The sequence below is a fragment of the Cyprinodon variegatus genome, unplaced genomic scaffold (genome assembly GCF_000732505.1).
Source record: "Cyprinodon variegatus isolate N-32 unplaced genomic scaffold, C_variegatus-1.0 Scaffold1438, whole genome shotgun sequence".
Lineage (NCBI taxonomy): Eukaryota > Metazoa > Chordata > Actinopteri > Cyprinodontiformes > Cyprinodontidae > Cyprinodon > Cyprinodon variegatus.
In genome coordinates, this window is record NW_015151891.1 from 133,183 (window position 1) to 154,117 (window position 20,935).

The 20,935-nt window shown below is 42.2% G+C and overlaps 1 protein-coding gene across 1 annotated transcript in view; it reads right to left on the reverse strand.

Moving 5' to 3' along the window:
- The window catches only part of LOC107103400 (A disintegrin and metalloproteinase with thrombospondin motifs 2-like), a 37,746-nt gene extending 17,050 nt beyond the window's left edge, over positions 1 to 20,696 (reverse strand). The window contains exons 1-10 of the mRNA XM_015403094.1: positions 20,507 to 20,696; positions 14,478 to 14,908; positions 13,355 to 13,535; positions 10,666 to 10,763; positions 4,576 to 4,659; positions 4,098 to 4,181; positions 3,672 to 3,825; positions 2,535 to 2,640; positions 2,287 to 2,430; positions 2,072 to 2,204 (exon numbers count right to left, since the gene is read on the reverse strand). Coding sequence (XP_015258580.1) covers positions 2,072 to 2,204; positions 2,287 to 2,430; positions 2,535 to 2,640; positions 3,672 to 3,825; positions 4,098 to 4,181; positions 4,576 to 4,659; positions 10,666 to 10,763; positions 13,355 to 13,535; positions 14,478 to 14,908; positions 20,507 to 20,594 — 1,503 coding nt within the window. The 5' untranslated portion in view covers positions 20,595 to 20,696. The remainder of the gene's footprint in view (positions 1 to 2,071; positions 2,205 to 2,286; positions 2,431 to 2,534; positions 2,641 to 3,671; positions 3,826 to 4,097; positions 4,182 to 4,575; positions 4,660 to 10,665; positions 10,764 to 13,354; positions 13,536 to 14,477; positions 14,909 to 20,506) is intronic.
- Positions 20,697 to 20,935: the final 239 nt, after the last annotated feature.

The window sequence follows — 20,935 nt, forward strand, 5'->3', positions numbered from 1 at the left end:
CAGTGAAGCTATCAGTGAGGCTATCAGTGCAGCTATCAGTCGCTATCAGTGAGGCTAACAGTTGCTATCAGTGAGGCTATCAGTGAAGCTATCAGTGAGGCTATCAGTGCAGCTATCAGTCGCTATCAGTGAGGCTAACAGTTGCTATCAGTGAGGCTATCAGTGAAGCTATCAGTGAGGCTATCAGTGCAGCTATCAGTCGCTATCAGTGAGGCTAACAGTTGCTATCAGTGAGGCTAACAGTCGCTATCATCTAGGTTATCAGTCACTATCAGTGAGGCTATCACTATCAGTGAGGCTAACAGTTGCTATCAGTGAGGCTAACAGTCACTATCAGTGAGGCTAACCGTTGCTATCAGTGAGGCTAACAGTTGCTATCACCTAGGCTTTCAGTCATTATTAGTGAGGCTAACAGTTGATATCTGTTGCTACCAGCCAGGCTTTCAGTCACTATCGTTAGGCTATCAGTTGCTATCAGTAAGGTTATCAGTGAAGCTATCAGTCATGATCAGTTAGGCTATCAGTCGCTATCAGTGAGGCTATCAGTGAACCTATCAGTGAGGCTATCAGTGAAGCTATCAGTCGCTATCAGTGAGGCTAACAGTCGCTATCAGCCAGGCTATCAGTCACTATCAGTAAGGCTATCAGTCACTATCAGTGAGGCTAACAGTTGCTATCAGCCAGGCTAACAGTCACTATCAGTGAGGCTAACAGTTGCTATCAGCCAGGCTAACAGTCACTATCAGTGAGGCTAACAGTTGCTATCAGTGAGGCTAACAGTTGCTATCAGTTGCTACCAGCCAGGCTTTAAGTCACTATCAGTTAGGCTATCCATCACTATCAGTGAGGCTATTAGTTGCTATCAGTGAGGCTATCAGTGAGGCTATCAGTCGCTATCAGTGAGGTTAGCCTGTTCACACCTATGGTAATGCTACCTAAATATTTACTATGACAGCATTCTTAAGCGTATAGACTGAGCAGATGCTAAAAAGTGTCTCTATAAAATTCATTCATGTTCATTACTAGTAGTGTAAATGTCCCACTGGAAGCCAGGTCAAATGTTAATTTGGGCTTTAAATGTTTTCTGACAGAACAGGCATTAGTGTCCCACTAAAAGTCTTCTGGGTCAATTTTCTTTAGAGAAAACAAACTGGCTTTATTTCTGTCCCCCAAATATTTTATTTATCAACTACATTAATTATTGTGGAATAAATAATTGCCAAATAACATAATCAATGGTTAAGGTATTGAGCTGTACTGTAGAAGGTTCTGGGTTCGATTCCTGGCCCGGGGTCTTTCTGCATGAGTGGGTTCTCTCTGGGTACTTCAGCTTCCTCCCACAGTCCAAAAACATGACTCAATTTCTGATATATAATTTTAGGACAAAACTTGACCCACTCAATACACCATGAATTTCTACCAATGGGAAAGGAGGTTGAGCCCGATTTCAAAGATCAGGTCAGAACCAATCTAAAAACTACAGATGTAACACAAGACTATCTTTGTACAAAAGAAAAGCTCTGACAGTGGCCAGTTGATAAGACTCTAACGTTATAATCAGCTCTTTCTGGACATAATAATGGACATCCTTTAAACATTGCACTGTTGCAGATGAAATCTGACTGTTATGGTTACAGAAAAGCACTCTTGCATTATGGGGCTCCGCTGCAGACCGGAGAGTACTGTGCCCTACCAGAACCAGGCTGAATTTTGCCCTGTGTGGGACAGTGTGTGTGGCCAGGCTAGAGGAGAACTACCCTGTTCTGTCTGTATAGAACGGATGTTTTCAGGTTAATTAAAATTCCTTTTAATTTCTACTTTTGTAATTAAGTACAGAGTAGTACAAGTACCTTCATACTTTTACTTCGGTATATTAGTTTAGCTGATACTTCTACTGTTCTTTCATATCTGTACTTAAAGTAAATATGTGAGGACCTTTGAGCCTCTGGTGACATATGTGCAAACGGAGTAGATCTGGGTCTGATCAATCTGTGAACCCTGCCAAACATTTCTGATCAATCGGCCTTATACCGTATCAGAACTTCCTCTGCAGAAATAACGGAGGACTTACTGCAGTACACAGGCTGAATCCCGGCCCAAAGTCGAAGCGACACTGTTGGTCCATGGAGTACTGAAAGCCCGGTAGCTGAGGCTGGGTGGGCCACTCATGGTTAAAGGGATCATCTCGTAGACAGTCGTAGGTGCTGCAGGCAAACAAACCACCTATGGCTAAAGAGCATCGCTCTACCATAACCGCAGAGAGGATGCATCTGTGCTGCTACTTACTGCAGGAACCTCTGAAGCTCCCTCCAGCTGCAGCTAGACCAGTGGTAACGGTAGAAAGATGCCTGAACCCTTGGAGACATTATGCTGCCCAGAGGGACATCATCAAAGCAGTCATTCATCTCACCGTCATGCTCCATACCCAACCTGGAGACCCACAGGAAGACCCACCATGAGAGTTTTTCCCTGAACAAGCTGTTCGCTGTACCAGATCCACCAGCGTGATCATCAGGTTGTGTTCAGGGACTCACACATGTCCCGTCTCGTGTGCAGCCACAAAAGCAGAGGAGAAGCCATCCTCCAGAACCAGAACACAGCTCCGATGCAACTGACACATTCCTGTAACTGGAGCATATCCTGCAACACAGACAGACCTCAGAGATCAGCTACTTCAGAAGCAACTCCACATTAAGTACTCATGGTAGTATTTACATAAATAAAAGGATTACTTGATGAGTATTGGCAGTACATCTGTAAATATAAAAACAGCAAAACATCACTTTGCCCAGAGGAATGGATGAAGGTAAAATCAGAAACCTCTAGTGGGAATATAACAGACTAGAATAGAATGGAACAGAATAATTGCATTTTTATCTCTGCTTCTTTTTATATATCTGCTTCTGTCTCCTTGAACCCCAGTCGGCCTGGGCAGATGGCCGCTCACACTGAGTCTGGTTCTGCTGGAGGTTTCTTCCTGTTAAAGGGGAGTTTTTCCTCTCCACTGTCGCTACAAGCATGCTTAGTGTGAGGGATTGCATTTGAGTCAATGAGTCGATGCAATTAAGTGGTTTTCCTTAGACAGAAAACTTTGAATCAATTTGACAGTATGATCAGGTCAATTTTAAAGTGCCTTTAGATGACATGTGTTGTGAATCGGGGCTAAATAAATAAACTGAATTGAACAGAGTAGAATAGAATAGAACAAAATAGAATGGCTACAGAATGTTATGACAGCACACTCTGGTTGATGGGAGCAGAGAGTATGAGGTCTAACAGCAGCTGGGAGGAAGGGTCTACCAAGGCCCTTTTTGTGCCTGTGAGGAGCAACAGTTTATAATTAAATGTCCAGGATGTCCCTTGGACACAGGTCCATGGGACATCCTGGGACAGAGCTGGTCCTCCTGATGACCTTCTCCCTCCTCTTCCTCTCAGCTGCTGCTGCAACATCCCACCATAAAAGATGCTATAGTGCAGTCCAACAGACCTCTTTCCTCCCAGCAGGTAAAGTCTGCTCTGATGCTCCTGTGAAGAGCATCAATGTTCTGGTTCCGGTCCTGTTTATAGTTCTGGTTACCATGTAGTTTGTTAGAAGGGTTTTTCCTAGTATCGGTAGTACAGTAGGTGGTAGGTGGTACAGTACAGCGGTAGTACAGTAGGTGGTACTTTACCCTGCATGCCTGTGGGGCCAAACTCCTGCCTGGTCAGATAGATGGTGTGGTCATGGTGCTCAGCATGACTCTGCTCCCTCTGCTGGAGATATGACCATCCACAAACGTTCTCCAGGCTCTTCTGAGGGTTCCCAACAGAGATCAGCTCCTGGGACTGTTGGAAAGAAGAAAAAAAAAAGCTCAATGTTTGGTAGGTTTCTCTATTTTGAGTTCAGCTCTTTCTGCCTGAGAGGTTTATCAGTCAGAAGTCTAGCAAAAAAAGTTTTACTGACTGTGGAAAAATGACCAAAAGTTAGGGAGAGGAGTACAGTCACTAAAGCCAGGATTGACCACAGGGAAATCTGCACCTAATCCCTAGTGGGTTTTTACTGCTGTAGATGGAAACAACTTCCTGTTAGCATCTGCTACATAAAAGGAAAAACAGACCTTGGATGCAGAGAGCATGATGATTCTGGCCACAACAATGTTGATGTTGGCCCCCAGGGTGTGGTCCTGGTAGATCTCATTAACCTGAAAGAGACAAACCACCCAGTATGGATCTTTAGAAAACAATGAGGTGATAGCAGCATAAGACCTTCTGACCTTCAGCTCATTGGCACAGAAACCTGCTTCAGAGAAGTCTGGTCACTTCCTGACAAATTATTTTCTTTGACTCAAATCTTCCAAACTAAATAATTCAGACTTTGATAACAACAAAACATCCAACAGTAGCAGAGTGCTCCTAAAAACTAAAGGAACAGAAAGATCAGGTTGACCTGAAATCAGAAAGATTTGATCCAAATTTCTTTCCTTATGCTCTGTTGACACAGAACCCAGCAATTGATGTCTTTAGTATTCATCCTCCAACAGCCTCTAAGACATATTTATCAGTTTATGAATGAAGGATTTATCTTTTATTACTTACAATGTTCATCAGGGTCAGGAGATACTTCAGAATGTGGTCTCGGCCATGGAACAGAACCAGAGAATAATCCACAGCCAACAGAACCTGAATGAGAAAGAGGTCAGGAGAGTTGATCCATGCCTATCCAGTCAGAAAGCTGGTTATTAAAATGCTTTAGAAAGAGCAAAGGAACAAATTAGAATACAATTAACAAACTCATCTCAGCCTTAAAGGTCAGCATCAGAGAACAGCAATGTTCCCAGTCCATTTTCTGTTGGTTCCAGAACCGAATAGCATTGTAACTAAACTCTGACAAACTAAAACCAGAAGCATTTAAAGCACCATATTAAAATAGCCTTAACCGCTGCTGGCACGGTTATGTGGTTCTGTTTGATTGAGCTGATTCTAGAATAGAGTACTTTAGCTCCACAGTGAATCATGTTTTCTTTTTTCTGATTTTTCTTGCCTCTGATCTTGAATGTTGTGAAAATGGAAGGATTTTTACTGATATTCTTTTCCTCTTTGGATACTTGTTATGTTGCGTAACCACAGCAAGTTGAATTTTTTCACCCGAGAGCAAGCAGCTAATCAACATCGGCTGAAATAATACAACAACAACTTCCACAAATACCAGCTGAAAGTTGAAAAGGAGGTGCTGTGGATGCAGAGAACATGGAAGGAGATGTAATCCCTCACACCAAGTACGCTTGTAGCAACAGTGAAGAGGAAAACTCCCTCCCAACAGAAAGAAGCCTCCAGCACAACCAGGCTATGTGTGAGCAAGCATATGTCGAGGCAGTCTGGGGTTTAAGGACATAGAATTAGAATATAGAAAAAAAAAAGAGATACAAAAGACATCTGTCAACCAGCTCCATAGGTGTCCCTTCCAGGGAAAACACACAGCCAGGCAGACGAGCTCCGAGACAGATCCCATGTCAGAGGATGAAAGAGAGCACATTAAGAGAAACAGGAAAAAACTGAAAACCAGGCAAAGCTCCAACATCTATATACAAAGGTGTTAATGGAGGCAGCACAGCAGAAATTTCTCTCCGGGATGGTGTCACGGCCAAACAGGAACAGTCCAGATGAAGCTACTATGATGAGAAAAAACAAAGAGAGCATAATGTTAGAGAGTGAACTAACAAATACTGCAGAATGGAAGAATAGAGATAGAATGAAGCAGAATGATAAAAAACTGTGCCTATGTCCTCCAGCAGTCTAAGCCTATAGTAGCAACTATAGAGATAGCTCAGGATAACCCGAGACTCTAATCTTTAAGAAAAAGGAAAGGTTTAAGCCTTGCCTTAAAAATAGAAAGGTTGCTCCAGATATCACCAAACCCCCCACCCCATCACAGAAGAACGAGGGCCCTACCCACTCCAGCCGGTGAACAATACCTCCTTAACGACCAACTCTTAACAATCATAGACAGGTTTCAGGTATTACAGGAGACAATCCCCCCCTTAACGACCGACCCTCAGAATCATAGACAGGCTTCAGATATCCCAGGCTAACGATTGAACCAAACGACCCATTCATCGGTTACCATTTGCATGTATCCAAGCGATACAAGGCTTTGTCTATATAAGACTCAAACTCACTGCGGATCCATGCATTTGAATTGAGAAAGCTTCCTAGAGAGGTGGCGAAACGTCTTCAAATCTTGGAAACCAAGTCCAGTGGATATTTTTTTAATTTTTACGGAAATTCTAGGAATCACTAGTAAACCTGCAGATTGGGAGCGAAGTGCTCTGTTAGGAAGATGGAGCTCGGCCATTTAAGGCTTTATATGTGAGACGAAGGATTTTAAATTCTATTCTGGATTTAAAACAAAACCAGTGAAGAGAGGCTAGGAGAGGAGGAATAGGATATCTGTTTTTAATTTTCGTTAGAGCTCTGGCTGCAGCATTTTGGATCAGCTGGAGGCTTTAACAGTTTTTAAAGTAATGATGAAGACCTCTCAGTCTTCATCATCACTTTCTCAGCAGAGCAAGACACCTCTTGCAACTGAGTTAACCCATTCTCAATGGTTTGAAACTTTTCATCCCTTTTGTAAAACCATTAATGTAGATCATTCAAGTAGTCCAAACTTCATTGCTTTAGCCGTAGTAGCCAAACAAAAACCATATGTTCCCAGCTCTTAGAAACTTCTTGATTGTTATGAAATCACTTAAGCACCAGTTTGACACTGCTTTAAACAACTTTTCAATTTGCAATCAGTCTGCAGGCCATAAAAGGTGCCATGTCGTGAATAGGAGTTTGTGTGCGAGGTGTAACTGTAGCTGGAAGGGCTCAAGTTACAGATGGAATTTGGGCGACTATGATTGATCAAGAGGTAAATCATGAACTTTCACTTAGAGAGGCTGGACAAAGAGTCCAAGCTGTTCTCAATAGAAACACAGTTGCATTTATTGTAAGAGTTTTTCAACTGAGTAACAGTTAATGTTGCTACAAAATACATACTAGGGCATTAACTAAAAAGTCAACTTGTCAAATAGTGGACTTTATTAGGCTGAGTTGACGCACATCTGGACAACTTGAAAGTTGCAACCAACCCAGCAGATGTGGGCTTGCATAGCAGTGTGCTTGTGGCGTTTAAAACCGGCCTCTCATTAGCTCATTCTATGAGCTTAGCAGAACACACTATAGTTGGTGATAAATGCTGGATGAGACCTACCTGATATAACCATGGGCATATGGCCACTATAACAGTTCTGGGACAGAGGCTGCTGCTGTTTCCAATGATGGCGTCCTCTGTCATATTCCAGCGATTAGAATATGACAGAGAGTACGGAGAGCCTCATTGCAATTCCTTAACACCATGCCTGACAGGCTCATCCCGCCTCAGAAATAGGGCTGTTGAGGCCTGGCATTATCACTGTGATAATCTGGGACTATATTCCAACACTCTCGTGTAGTGAACAAATGGTCTGTGATGCACCCTAGGATGATGGTGCAACTTCTTCCTCCATGCTCTCCATCCTATAGATCCTATATATTCTTCAGTGCATGGTAAATGATTACGGTCGATATGAGCAGATGCCCTTGCTCTATGCAATGACTGCTGCTGCCCAAGATATAGATGCAGAGGCATGTCAAGGATGGATTAGATAAGGTAGAAAATGTTCCCTTGGTGCATCGTGAGAGAAAATATTGAGTGCGAGAGAAAGAAAGAGGAGGGAGAGACTTTTCAACTCCCCATGTCATGCTATTCACGCCATTAGAAATTGTTGTTGTTTGACAGCCCTAGTATTTTCTGTTGAAATTTCATTTGTTAGACAAAATTGAACAAATTAGAATGATCAATAAAATTTGTATCACAGCATATCTGATTTTTTTTGTAAAAAGGCACATTTGACTACAAATGACGCTAACATGTAAACTGCGTACAGTCATTTGCTACAATAACCAGCAATGTCGCAATGATTTTCATTGAGTGCAGTATTTTGCCTTTTGCTGCCGCTTGTGTAGTGAATGATTTTGAAGCACTGTTTGCTGTTGAGGGCAAAATGTGCTTTTGGTTGATATTTTACATGATCTTGTCACGTTAGAGCCTTTTGCAAAATAAATGTGCCATTTTGACCATTGGTGCCACTGTTTAGGACTCTGTTTTAACTGTCTTGAAAAATGGATTTTGAGTTGACTGCTATGTCAAACCAGTCAGTAAGAACTGCAACTACTAGATTGTGGACCTCCTGATATTAAAGAATTACAATAGTCCAGCCTTGAAGTAACAAATGCATGGACTAGTTTCTCAGCATCACCCCTGGAAATAATATTTCAAATTGTTGCAATGTTCCCAAAGATGAGAGAAGGACCTGATCAAAAATAAAACCAAAATGTTTCACTTTATTGTCTGAGCTCAATTTAATCCCATCCAAATGAAGTGACTGACTAATCAACTTATTTTTCAAAGACTCTGGTCTAAAGACTATAGCAGATATCGTTGAGTATAATCAGCATAAAAATGGAAATTAATCCCATGAAAAGGGAACTGGCCCTAGCACTAAACCATGTGGTACACCACAGGTAACCCTAGAGCATGAAGATTAATCATTAATGTGAACAAACTGAAATCAGTCAGATAAATCCGATTTAAACCAGCCTAATCCTGTTCCATTAATTTCTACCAAAAAAAAAAAAAAAAAGTATTTCTAAAAGGACATCAACTGGATCAATTGCAGCACTAAGATCTAACAGGAACACTACAGATACAAGTCGATTATCTGAGGCCATGAAAATATTATTAGTGACTTTCAACAGAGCTGTTTTAGTGCTATGATTGTCATGGTTTTGGTTCTGCTTACGTTTTAAGCGTAGTTTTCATTGGTTTTATTTTCATTTTGTGTTTTTCTGGTTATTTTTGATTGCATTTGAGTTCTTAAGTATTTCTTGTTCTGTTGCCCTCTATTGTAAGTCTACTTTTCCATAGTTCCCTTCTAGATTCCTTTGTCCACACCTGCTCCCAATCTGCTGATTTGCCTGGTCTTTGTTTCTGTCTCCCATTTATACACCTCCTTTTCAGTCACTGTTTGCTAGTTTGTCATCATTTCTTGGCCCTTCTTTTGAGTATTTGTAGTTTATAGTATTTTGTAACAAGACATGTGCACTGTCGTAGTATTATATTAAGTATTAACTATATTTTTGAAAGGTCAGAATTAAGAGAAAAATATTAGAATTGTTGAAACACAGTAAAGATCAATGTTCATCAGTCTCTCAGGTCCAATCCGGTTAGAATGTCCAAGAAGGGACTACATATCCGGTCAAATTTAGCCAATGTCCCACGTACCGGATGGAGAATTTTTCAGGAGTACAGTATAACAACAATGATCTTATTTTTAATAATATTTAAAATAATAATTCTATTTTAAAGAATCCCATAAATTAATGGGTGGTTCAACAGAACTATGGCTGTGGGTAAGTCTTGCAAGTTGATTAAAAAAGAAAATCTAGCATTATTCTGATTCTCCTCTATTAATGGGGAGAAATATGCTGCTCTTGCTTTACGAAGGGTCATTTTATAAAGCAGTAAACCTTTTTTCCAGGCTAGGTAGGATTGCCACAGGCATGTAGAGTGCCATTTTCTCTCCAATTTCCTAACATATTGCTTCAAAGTGAGCAGCTCTGCATTAAACCAGGGAGTCAGCTTTCTATTTTTACAGTTTTTCTTTTTCAAAGGGGCTGCATTGTCTAAGGCAGTAGGCAGAGAACTAGCAACCCCATCAACAAAATGATCAGCCAATGAAGAGGAATAAAATAAATGTTTGCCCTCTGCAGTATTATTCAATGATACAGAGTACATAGAAAGTGGAACAGACTCTTTAAAATGTATAATTGCATTACCTGATAATGATCTGCTAAATTGAAACCTTATTTAGGGGGAGGGAAAATGTTGAGGTTTACTAAAAAGTGGTCAGAGAGGACAGGCTTTGATTTGTGACTGATAACTACCGGTAATAACATCTCACTGGATACCAGCACCATCTGAAGAAAGGCCAAGTAGCTTTGCAAAACATTTGCTGAAACATTTGTGACCCAATTAGGACCATTAAAGCAGGACAATGACTGTCAAATCATTCTTCACTACACCTCCCCAATTTATGCCAAGAAGATGTGATCTAAGTCCCAGAAAGACTCTGGACCTAAAGGGCTTTCTCTGCACGGAGAACAGGCTCTGAGGACGAAACTGGAGCCAAGGAGAACGTGAACAACACATTTAAAGTCATAATGGAGGAAGGAGCTATAAGTCTGAACAGAGTTTAAATCTGGATGGCAGTAAACACCTCACAACTATATGATGCTGAACAAAGCCAAAGCTTCTGGATTTAAGGCCCATAAATATAACTGTGACAATTTGTTGGAATGAAACTAGGGTTTGTTTAGAAGGAAAATGAGATGTACTGCATCTGTACTGGATGAAAAATCCCAATACATGAATGGTGGAACTCCTTAATTTAGACTGCTTTCACTGCTGCTCTGTCCTGGACGTCAGGCCTTGAATTGGCCCTCTGTTCATGGAAAAAGCTGGAAGCTATACCATCTATCTGTCTAATGTTGTTTAGATTGCAAACATTAAATTGGTTGTATAATTCAGTAACAGTACATACGTACCTCGATGTGAAACATTTCGTCTGTGGTGTCACGGCGCTGGCGGGCTGACCTGTATGAAGCTGCTGTTTTGGTCAAGTTCATCGACCCAAAGAGAGGACCTGAAACACACAGTTTGGACATGACTTCATCTCCTCACCACGTTCTGAACAGTTCATAAAGTTGCTGATGTTTTAGTTCTCCTTGGAGTTTATTACATCAAGTAAATTTTTTGGATCTACATTTGGATTTCATTTGGTCCAACGATAACCTTGGTGACCTCATCAGCCAGTTTCTGGTGGACCAACGTTTTCTCATCTTTCACTTCCAAGTGCTCTGCTGATCCCAATTTAAGAATCACAGACTCTATTAAAACCAGCATGAAGTCCAGTGAATTTTATCACCACATTCTCCAACTTGCTTCACACAGGGGACATAAAAAAACAGATGTTTGGACCCTGTAGCAAAGAAATCAAGAGCTGACCTCCGACCTTTGAGACTGAAGCCAAAAAAACGCTGATGTCTGTAAAGTCTTATGAAACATTGAAAACCTTCTGAAACCAAGCATGTGCTGCACTGACACTAAGCTAACTGTTTTTGTACAAAACGTAAATAACTAAGAATTAGGGGTTATTGATTCTGAATCCCTTCAGTTTTATGTATCTGACTGGTAATTATGTTAGAAAGATAGAAATGAACCATGGCTATAGCTTTTAATAATTGAGTACTAAGTTCTGTGTCTGTAGACCATTCCAGCTTAGCCCATGTGGTTCCCCAGGTGGGACCATAGCTCCCATGAGGAGATTCAATCTACTCTGACAGCTGTCCAAACATTTTGGTTCAACAGCAGCTGCTTCTTATTCCCTCAAGATGAAAATCCTGAGTCATCCAAATTTTGTTTCACAACAGCTCCATTAAACAAGGACTGATCATATTTTCCATCATGTTCTGGTTTAGTTTCTGGTTTAGAGTCAACTTCTGGAGCTCAGTGTAGAACCAGTAAGTGATGATTGGTCCAGGTTGTGCCAGGCAGAAAAACCTTTATCAATTATTCGGCAGCTCAGAACTTGGAGAATGTCCGGAGCCCCAATTGTGTGTAGAGGTGAGTCCAGTGATTTTCAGTAATTATCCAAACCCAACACAAGTACATAAGCTGTGACCTTCAAGTGCTCCTGCTAGGATTCACCCAATGTGAAATTTAACTCTCCTTTGAAAGGTTTCCCGAAACAATTGCTTGTCCAGGAGGTTCTCCCAGCTACTGATGAAGAATGGTTCTTGATGCAGCACCGTGACAGAGATTATAGATCACTACTATCCATCCTAAAATTTCTGCACATTCCTTCAAAGGTTCACTGTAGGCTTGTCTGTGTCCTTTCGGCTGCTCCCATAACAAGTTAAGACTTGGCAATATTTTTACGCTGGGTGACCTTCCTGATGTTAAAGTGATTCAAACCCAGGTCCCCCGCTCACAGTCAGTCAATGACTTTCAATCCCATCTTTCTCTGATGCATACTTTTGCTAAACAGTGATTGAAACTGTTCACGCTTTGATCCAAAGGCTCAAACACAAGCAAATAGATTTGCTGACCCCCACCATGGACTGCCCTGTGGAGAAAGGCTTTGCAGAATTCAATGCAGAACCTGCAGCAGCTTTTTCCGCTCTGCGATAAGAATGTTGAACTGTTAAAAACCCCGCTGATGATGTAACTAGCTGATAAATCTGTTGGACACCATCATCACGATGGTCATGTGTCTGGTTTAGGAGATGAAAGCTTCTGAACTCTGAGCACAGTTCCTGTGGAGCAGAGGGGTCTGGGCTGCCATGTGGCTGCTGGGTTCAGTGTCTGTGTTAAAGTATTATCAGGGACTTTCTGGCTCTCAGATTGGGTTTTTGGGTTTTTTAAATCTGCTGAAATGATGGTTTTAGTGTCTTTTGTATGTTTTTAGTGTTTCAGTTGCAGTTTTTTTCTCTGTGTCTCTGAGTTTGAAGCTTCATAAGCTCAGCCAACTTTCCTGGATCTACGCCACCGTTTTGTTTTTTTTACTCTTTCCTTCTGCAAGAACAGCAGCTGCTGGTGTGAAGTGTGTGGAAGAAGCTGCAGCTCTGCTCTGCTCTCAGAGTCTCTCTGCATCTGTTTGTTATCATGCTACCAGGCAGCTCAGAGGATGACCACTCTCTGCTCTATCCCAGCAGACATATTGAAGTGCACAGGTCCGTTCAACCTTCACCTAAAATCCTTCTTATGATTCAAAAAGCAGAGACTTCCGACTGATGTCAACTCTTCTTCACACTCCCTCACGGCAATTCTGCCTTATCATATTTCTTATATGTAAACAAACCATTTCTTTTGCATATTCTCGACCCATTGTACATCAAAACTTTTTTAAAGCAGTAGCTCCTAAACCGGATGTATGTGTGGTCTTGTTTTACCTATAATGTGGGGAAGTGTTTGGTAAAACATTCTACGTTATGGGGACTTACAGGTATGTATAAGACAGAAACTAATTTATCAACAATTGAAATCATTAAGGTTACTCCTTAGTTTGCCTGGTATCTAGTTACTCTGACAGCTCAGTAATCCATTTAGTTTTTTAGCTACTTGTAGGGGAGGTAATTAGTAACCATATCTAGGTACTTTAAGTGAGGTTCATGGTGCGTTGTTAAGTCAATGTTTGGAAGTAATTGCTCATGGGAAGGTGTTCACTGAGCTCACCTCTCATGTAGTCCTCTTTGGTTCTATTAGAAACTGATGGTTTCTTGATGATGGCTGAGGAGCGATAAACGATATGCCTTTGTTCACCTTCCTCCTCCTCTTCCTCACCGTGTTCCCCTGATCTCCACTGATCCAAAGGTTCAATAAAGAACTCATCTTCTCTGGTCCGGATCATCCCAGCCTGGAGATAAGAGAGCAGAAACCTGCTGTAAATCTGTTCTGGATCTAGTGGACCTTCACTGTCTCCCTGTCGGTGCTCCGTCCTACAATAAAACATCTGGATCTAGTGGACCCCACCTAGTTTTATTTTCTGATTACATCAGCAGGACGTCTGAGTGGCTCATCGTAGAGATGGAACATCTATCAGGACAATCTCTCTGCAGGAAACAGCTCCTTGAGATGCAGATGGTCCTCAGAGTAACCACAAACACCCACTGACCTAGATATTCCTGCTGCGGGCCTCAAGCTGTACTTCTCCGATTGATAAGGAGATCCTAAATGCTACTTAAATCTATTTTAATATCTTCTTATTGTTCCTGCACATCTGGATTCACTCAGTGGAAATCCATTAGAGGTGGAGCTCTAGTGGTGACTCACCCTCGTTCCTATGAGGAACACAAACCCAACAGTAATTGGATCATCTTTCTAACTGCTCACATTCTGACCACCTTCTGTAACCTTTCACTCATTATCAGTCATTGCCAGGGAGGGGCGTCCTGTAACACTAAAACCTTCTGATGCTATACTGCCGCAGGTATTAAGACCAGGAGTATCAAATGTCTAAATTCATCATTCTTCCAGATTGTCCTTACCATCTGTGTTCCAAATATCTATCTTCTAAAACTTCTCGACCTTGTCTCTTTAACACATCGATTCGTTCTATCCCGGGTGTTTATGATTCTATCCTGGGTGTTTCCTTTAGATGGCGAAATTTGTTTGTCACCGACCACCATCCCATCACATTTACTAACAATAAAATATAATGAAGAAACATAGAATAACAATAAAGAAAAACATACTTAGAACAAAAAGTAGAAGTGTTGATAGTATGTTTATAGTCTGGATGTTTGGGTCTGCCGGCTCTGGTAGCAGATCAGATTATTTCATGGGAGGTGTAACGTACCAGTCCATCACAGCTGCTGATGGCCACAGATGTGTCCTCCATGTTTGACACTGTTCCTGTATAAAAGCAGCTGTCTTCTCTTATTGGCTCTGAGTGCAGGTGTCCTGACTCCTCCCACTCTATCCTTGCTTCGGGGGCGATGAGTCGGGAGTTTGGACGCAGCCTCAGCTGGAGATCCTGACCAAACACCGTTACATTGTAGAAGAGCTCCACCTCCTCCTTGGGACTCCTCCCTCTCCGTGAATGGCTGAATGATAAAGGCGAGATCGGAGGGTCTTGTTCTCCCAGGGGTGTGTCTATAATAGAGGGGGCGTGTCTCTTGCTGCGGTGCTGTTGGTTGGCAGAGACTGATGCTGACCAGAACCGTCCCTCTGAGTCAGTTCTGATTGGGCGAATGATGCTGAACTCTGACAGAACCTGATGAAGAGAACCTGACAGACAGTAAAGGAACATTTCCGTTACTCTTCATCACTAGAACAACATCTGTGAAAGTGCAACGACTCATCAAGACAGTAATGGTTAATCTTTAATAGGCCCAACAACATCTTCAACAAAACCTTCATTAAATCCCAGAAATATATCAGCATGGGGATCCAAGAGCAACCTCTAAGAGCACTGTCCTGGTTCGGCAAACTGAGACCCCGCTGTCTGCTACAATGTACCATTTAATAGTTCATCCATTCATTCACTCATGCATTCATTCATTCCCTTCTATGTTCAATCAATTCATTCTCCACTGATTTTTAAATCATTGCAGAGGTTCTGAGTTCGAGCCCTACTCGCACAGACTGCCACTCTGAGTCCCAGAGCAAAAAGACCCTGAACCCCACACTGCTCCCCGGGCGCCGCACAATGGCAGCCCACTGCCTCCCAAGGGGATGGGTTAAATGCAGAGTGTTCATTTCGTTGCTCTGTACTTGTGACAGTGGAATGACAATAAGAAAAAACCTGGAATAATGATTTGTTGATGTATCTAGGTATGTAGATGGGAAGGGGCAGGGTGAACGTGAACCTAGGATTCACTAGTTGGTTTGGCAGGAGAGGAGCCTGATAACTTAAAGATCTGCCTCCCATTCTACATTCAGAAATTCTAGGGACCACTAATAAAGCTGCAGACTGAGAACAAAGTTCTCTGCTCATAAAAGAAGATCTCTATTAGATCTCTGATATCAGCTGAAGCTTGGTTATTTAGGCTTTATATGTGAGAAGGAGAAATTCAAAATCTATTCGGATTTAACAGGAAGACAATGAAGAGAAGCTAGAATATGAGGAATATGATCTATGTTTTTAAATTTTCATCAGAACTCTGGCTGCAGCATTTTGGAGCAGCTGAAGCCTTTTAACCACAGTTTATGGACTTTCTGATAGTAAAGAATTACAATAGTCCACCCTTGAAGTAATAAATGGATATTCTAACCTCTTTGATATGGGATTTAAACGACAGGTACTGATGAAAAATAAGGGACACCAAATGAGTAACCAGCTTCTAAACCAGCAGCTAAGCCTCTTTTTCACAGACTGTAGTCCATAGACAATAACTTCAGTTTTGTCTGAATTCAGAGAAGTTTAGAGTTATCCAGGTTTTATGTCTTCAAGACATAAAGATACAGCTGAGTATCCTCAGCATAACAATGGAAATTAATCCCATGATGACCGATCTATATGGTACTCCACAGGTAACCCTGGACCCCATGAAGATATATCATTAACGTGAACAAACTGAAATCTGTCCCATAAATCGGATTAAAACCAACCTAGTGCTGTTCATTTAAATCCTATAAAATATTCAAGTATTTCTAAAATAATATACAAAATAATTTTCAAGCCATTGGTCAGAAGTATTTTAGGGTTCCTGTATTCTGATTGCCTGATCCAGACCTGTTCTGCCTCTCCACATCTGAGCCTGCCTGGCCCCATCTGATCTTTTTGCCTTACCTGTCTTCTAACTCCTGCTGGATATCTGTCTGCCTTTGTACCAAAACTGGAACTGTTACCCAACTCCGTTCTGGATTCTCTCTTGGCACCTCCTTAGATCTCTGACATCCTGGCTCTGACAACTGAACAGGTCACCGAAATTGGATTTGGCTTTGCTCTATGGATTATCCTGCCTACCTTCATCTGCTCGGTTCTGATCTCCTCCCTGTCCTCTACCTACTGATACATCACGGTCCGGGACTCTCTGTGCGGCACCCGCTGCATCACGTTGGCAGCTCACCAGGTGGAACCAACCTCACTCTCTGGGCTTGGACTGAACTATAAGACCAGGCTAGTGAACCACATGTTCGTTATCATCCATTTCAAGAAAGACTTGGCCACTAACCTGTTGTCTCCTTCTGCAGAGGTTCCTGCCTACACTGCTCACTTTGGTTTTGTTTCCAATAAACGTTTTGAGAAATCTGGTTGTCTGCCTCGAATACTCAATCCTATTGTTCTGAGCCTGACAGATTGAAACTCTAGAAAAAGTTCATTATGGTCTAAGTGTTCACAAATTTGTTTCGCAGCTACTTCATCAAGAATTTTAGATCAGAAAGAAAGATTAGATATAGGTCTGTAATTGACCAAGTCAAAAAAGACCAAAGAAAAGGTTTAATTACAGCTACCTGAAAAGCCTGAGGTACATATTTCTGTAACAGGGATAGGTTAATTATATCTAAAATGGAGAAGGATATCAGATGGAATACTCCTTAAAATACATGGTCGGGAATGGGTCTAATATACAAGTTGAAGGCTTAGATGAAGATGATAGTTTTACAAACTTAAAAAACAGTCTAAACCTGGTTCAGATTCTATATTTACCTCAAACGCTGCCTCACCTATCAGATATACACCAATCATAATTAGAGGGGTGAAAATTGTCTTATTTTAAACAGAATAAATCTTATCTATAAAGAATCTCATAAAATAATTACTGTTAAGAGCAGGGAGAATGGACGGTTAACCATATACAGCTCTGGGTGAGATTGGCAACTGGATTAAAAAGAAATCCAGGATTATTCTTATTATCCTTTATTAATGAGTAAAAATATGCTGGTCTTGCTTTTCTCTACAGTTTCCTAGCATTTAGCTTCACAGTGCTCAGCTCTGTAATAAACCAATGAGCCAATGGTCTAATGTCAAAGTTTTTCATTTGAAAGGGCTACGCTGTTTAAAGCTCAGTTTATGCTTTACACGTCTACAAGGTCCGTTAGGCCAAATAACTAATTTAATAATAACATAATTTTGGGCTTCCACAAGACAACTTCCTTGGAAAAAAAATACTGCTTGGAGAGGGCAATGGTTGAGCTTCTCCCTACAGCAACCTTGAAGTGTGAAAGATGCCACTCAGACTCAGTCGCTCAACAGTCCCCAACCAGATATGTGTTTGTTCAATGGCCTTCAACTAGAGAAATGGTTGCTCATAGGCACAGACCCAGAGACAAGATACATCATTGGTCTCTCAACAATGGTCGCTCACCAATACCAACTCAGAGGCTTGGTTGCTCAATGGCTCCCAAACAGAGACTTGGCCACTGAACAGAGGCTTGGAGGCTTCCCAGTCCACAACCAGATACGTAGTTTTCATTGGTCTCTACCTAATGATGTAGTCGCTCACCAATCTCACCTCGGACACTTGCTCACACTGGTCCCCATCCAGAGGCTTATCGCTCACTGGTCCCAGTCCAGAGACATGGTTGGTCACGGATCCCGATCCAGAGATTCACCAATCCCAACTAAGAGACTTGGTCGCTTATCGGTTCCCATCTATACATGTGGTCACTCACTGGTCCCCATCTTAAGACATGGTTGCTCACGGGTCCCGATCCAAAGAGCTGCTCGCTCACCTATCCCAACTCGGAGACTTGGTCGCTCTCCATCTAGCAAAATAGTCGCTTACTGGTCCATATCTAGAGAAATGGTAACTCACCAATCCCAACTCAGAGACCTAGTATCCATCTGAGCAGATGTTCATCCAGGTCTGTGCAGGGGTCCATCTATCAGAACATCAGTGCTCTCTGCTGTATGAAGGATGTATGAATGGTTTGCTGCCAAAAAAAATATGTCTAAAGAATATGCCCAAAGAATATGCTAAATAGGATCCATGAATTTGTTCTGATCCCCTTCGATTTCTACCTCATAGAGGATCCATAGGTCTGTATAATTGCATTGATACCAATAAGCCTCACTGCCGGTGTCACCCTAACACTTACACAAAGTCAACTTTTAAATCTACCATCATGTTCTGGCTGGAATATTCATGTTCTGGAGTGATGTAACCAGAGTCCGGACCTGAGAATCTGTGCGGCAAACTGATTATGGCGAGGGTAAGGAGGCCTTCTGTCCAATTAAAGCTCATCATCACAGATCAGTCCGGAACCCTGCAAGAAGCTCATGATGTTCTACAGGCTATTTCTTTTGCATCCATTTTTTGTTATGAAACTGAATCAATAACGGTGTTTGGTTCTAAAATCCATAATCTGTAATGATCTTGGCACTGATGACTGGATTAATGGTTCATTCCATCCACCTACCTAGCTCCGCACAGTTTCTCATTACCACTCTGGTCCAGTTTTTAGTTCAGCTATTTAAACTGTTTGCTCCCAGCCATCTGTGCCAGATTATTCGAGCCGTAGTTGAGAGTTCTGTAGCATACCCAGTTTGTTGTTCTGATAACCTGATCCTGACTAGTTTCTGCCCTTGGATTTCTGAGCCTGTCTTCCCCTGTTCTAATCTGTTTTCCCGACCTTTCTTCAAACTCCTGCTGTATTCTGTCTGCTTACGACATAACTGTCAGACTTATGTGGTCACTAACCTGTGTTTTTCCCTCTACAGAGGTTCCTAGCTGCTGAGTCGCAGATTTGTCAAGCAGTCAATAATGGCTATAATAAATCACTTCTGTCTGTCTGTCTCAATTTTGGGTTGTGACATAATCACTGTCCTGTGTTCCAGTTCTGGCCTTGGTCTTTTGGCAAGGAGTTAGCATGCTCTCCTCTACATGCATGTTCTCCGGAGACACCAGCTGCTCCTCAGGTCCAGGTGCTGCTCAGTTTCAGGTGTAGGTGCTGCTCAAGACCAGGTCCATGTGCTGCTAAGGTTTAGGTCTAATTACAGCTAAGGTACATGTGCAGGTGCTGCTCAGCTCCATTTCCAGGTTTCAGCTCAGGTCCAGGTCCAGGTGCCACTACGGTTCAGGGCCAGGTGCTGCTCAGGTCCAGGTTTCTCCTCAGGTTCAGGTCTAGGTGCTGTTTCCAGTTGATCTGGATCCCTTTAGTTGGATCCATTTAGCCAATCTCTTTCTGAGTAACTTCTATGCAGGATTTAAACTGAACTGGGTCTGATTGAATTTACTCAGAATAATTCTTTGATGTTTTTTTCAACCTCCAAACATTGCTGGTAAAATGATAACTCCTGCTTGGAATGGTGGAAAATGTTCTGGATTCAGAGAAAGACATTCTGGGTTTCTCAGGGAGGGTACTGGATCTTTAGTTTCCAGTATATAATTTTTTAGTCCTTTAAAAAGTTTGATTTTGTCTGGTTCGAAGTTAATATACTTCTATGGTTTTTAGCCCAGATTGTCTCTTTTTTCATTTTCATTTTTCATCTCTCTAGGTTCTGACTGTTTTTCTATGTTTGTCTTTTATTTAAGGTCATCTGGTCCTGGTCCGGTCCATGTGGTTTGGATTATTTTCTGCGGTTCTTACCTGTTTCCCTGCAGCTTTCTGCCCTTCCCTGGTCCTTTGTTTTGTTTCTGGATGATCTTCATGGCAGTGGAGCATATTTCAGAGGATCACCAGGATCCCTCTGACTCCTGCCGGGCCCTGGGTTTCTGCTCTGGAGCAGGCTCAGTGAGTTTAGAGAGTTTCCGTCTTTAGAAGTTTAGACAGATGGATGCGTGCGTTCTCAGTGGCTGATATGAAGCACACACATACACAAACACACACCGGCTGGAGGACATGATGAAATCTGACCTCTGTGGATCACATTATCTGAGCTGCAGAGGTCAGAGGCTGGAGGACTTCATCATCACAGAAGAGGAGGAGACTTCAGCTCACCTGAGTGCTTGCTGATGTAAACAGAGAGAGAACAGCTGATCTGCAGCAGGAACACGAGGCCCAGGAACCTAGAACCAGGGTGGTCCATGCTGGGACAGATGGAGACAGACCAGAGGACAGAGGGACGTCCTGTGAGACGGACTGATCCAGACTGACTGAGAGCAGTGGAGCTCCAGCTCCTCCAGCCTGTCATTATCTCCTCCCTCTGACCGGAGTGTGTATGTGTGTGTGTGGTGGGGGGGGGGGATAAGTGGATGTTCTGCCTTTGGTCTAAGAGCAGAAAGTCTGCCGCTTCTACAGCTGCCAGCTCCCCCTGCTGGACAACATCTGCACACACAGCTGCTAACAGGACTAGCAAGGTTCCTGATAGCTAGTAGCAAAACATCCTTTCTGCAGGAGTGATTCAGGTTTCCTTAAGCTAAGCATCCT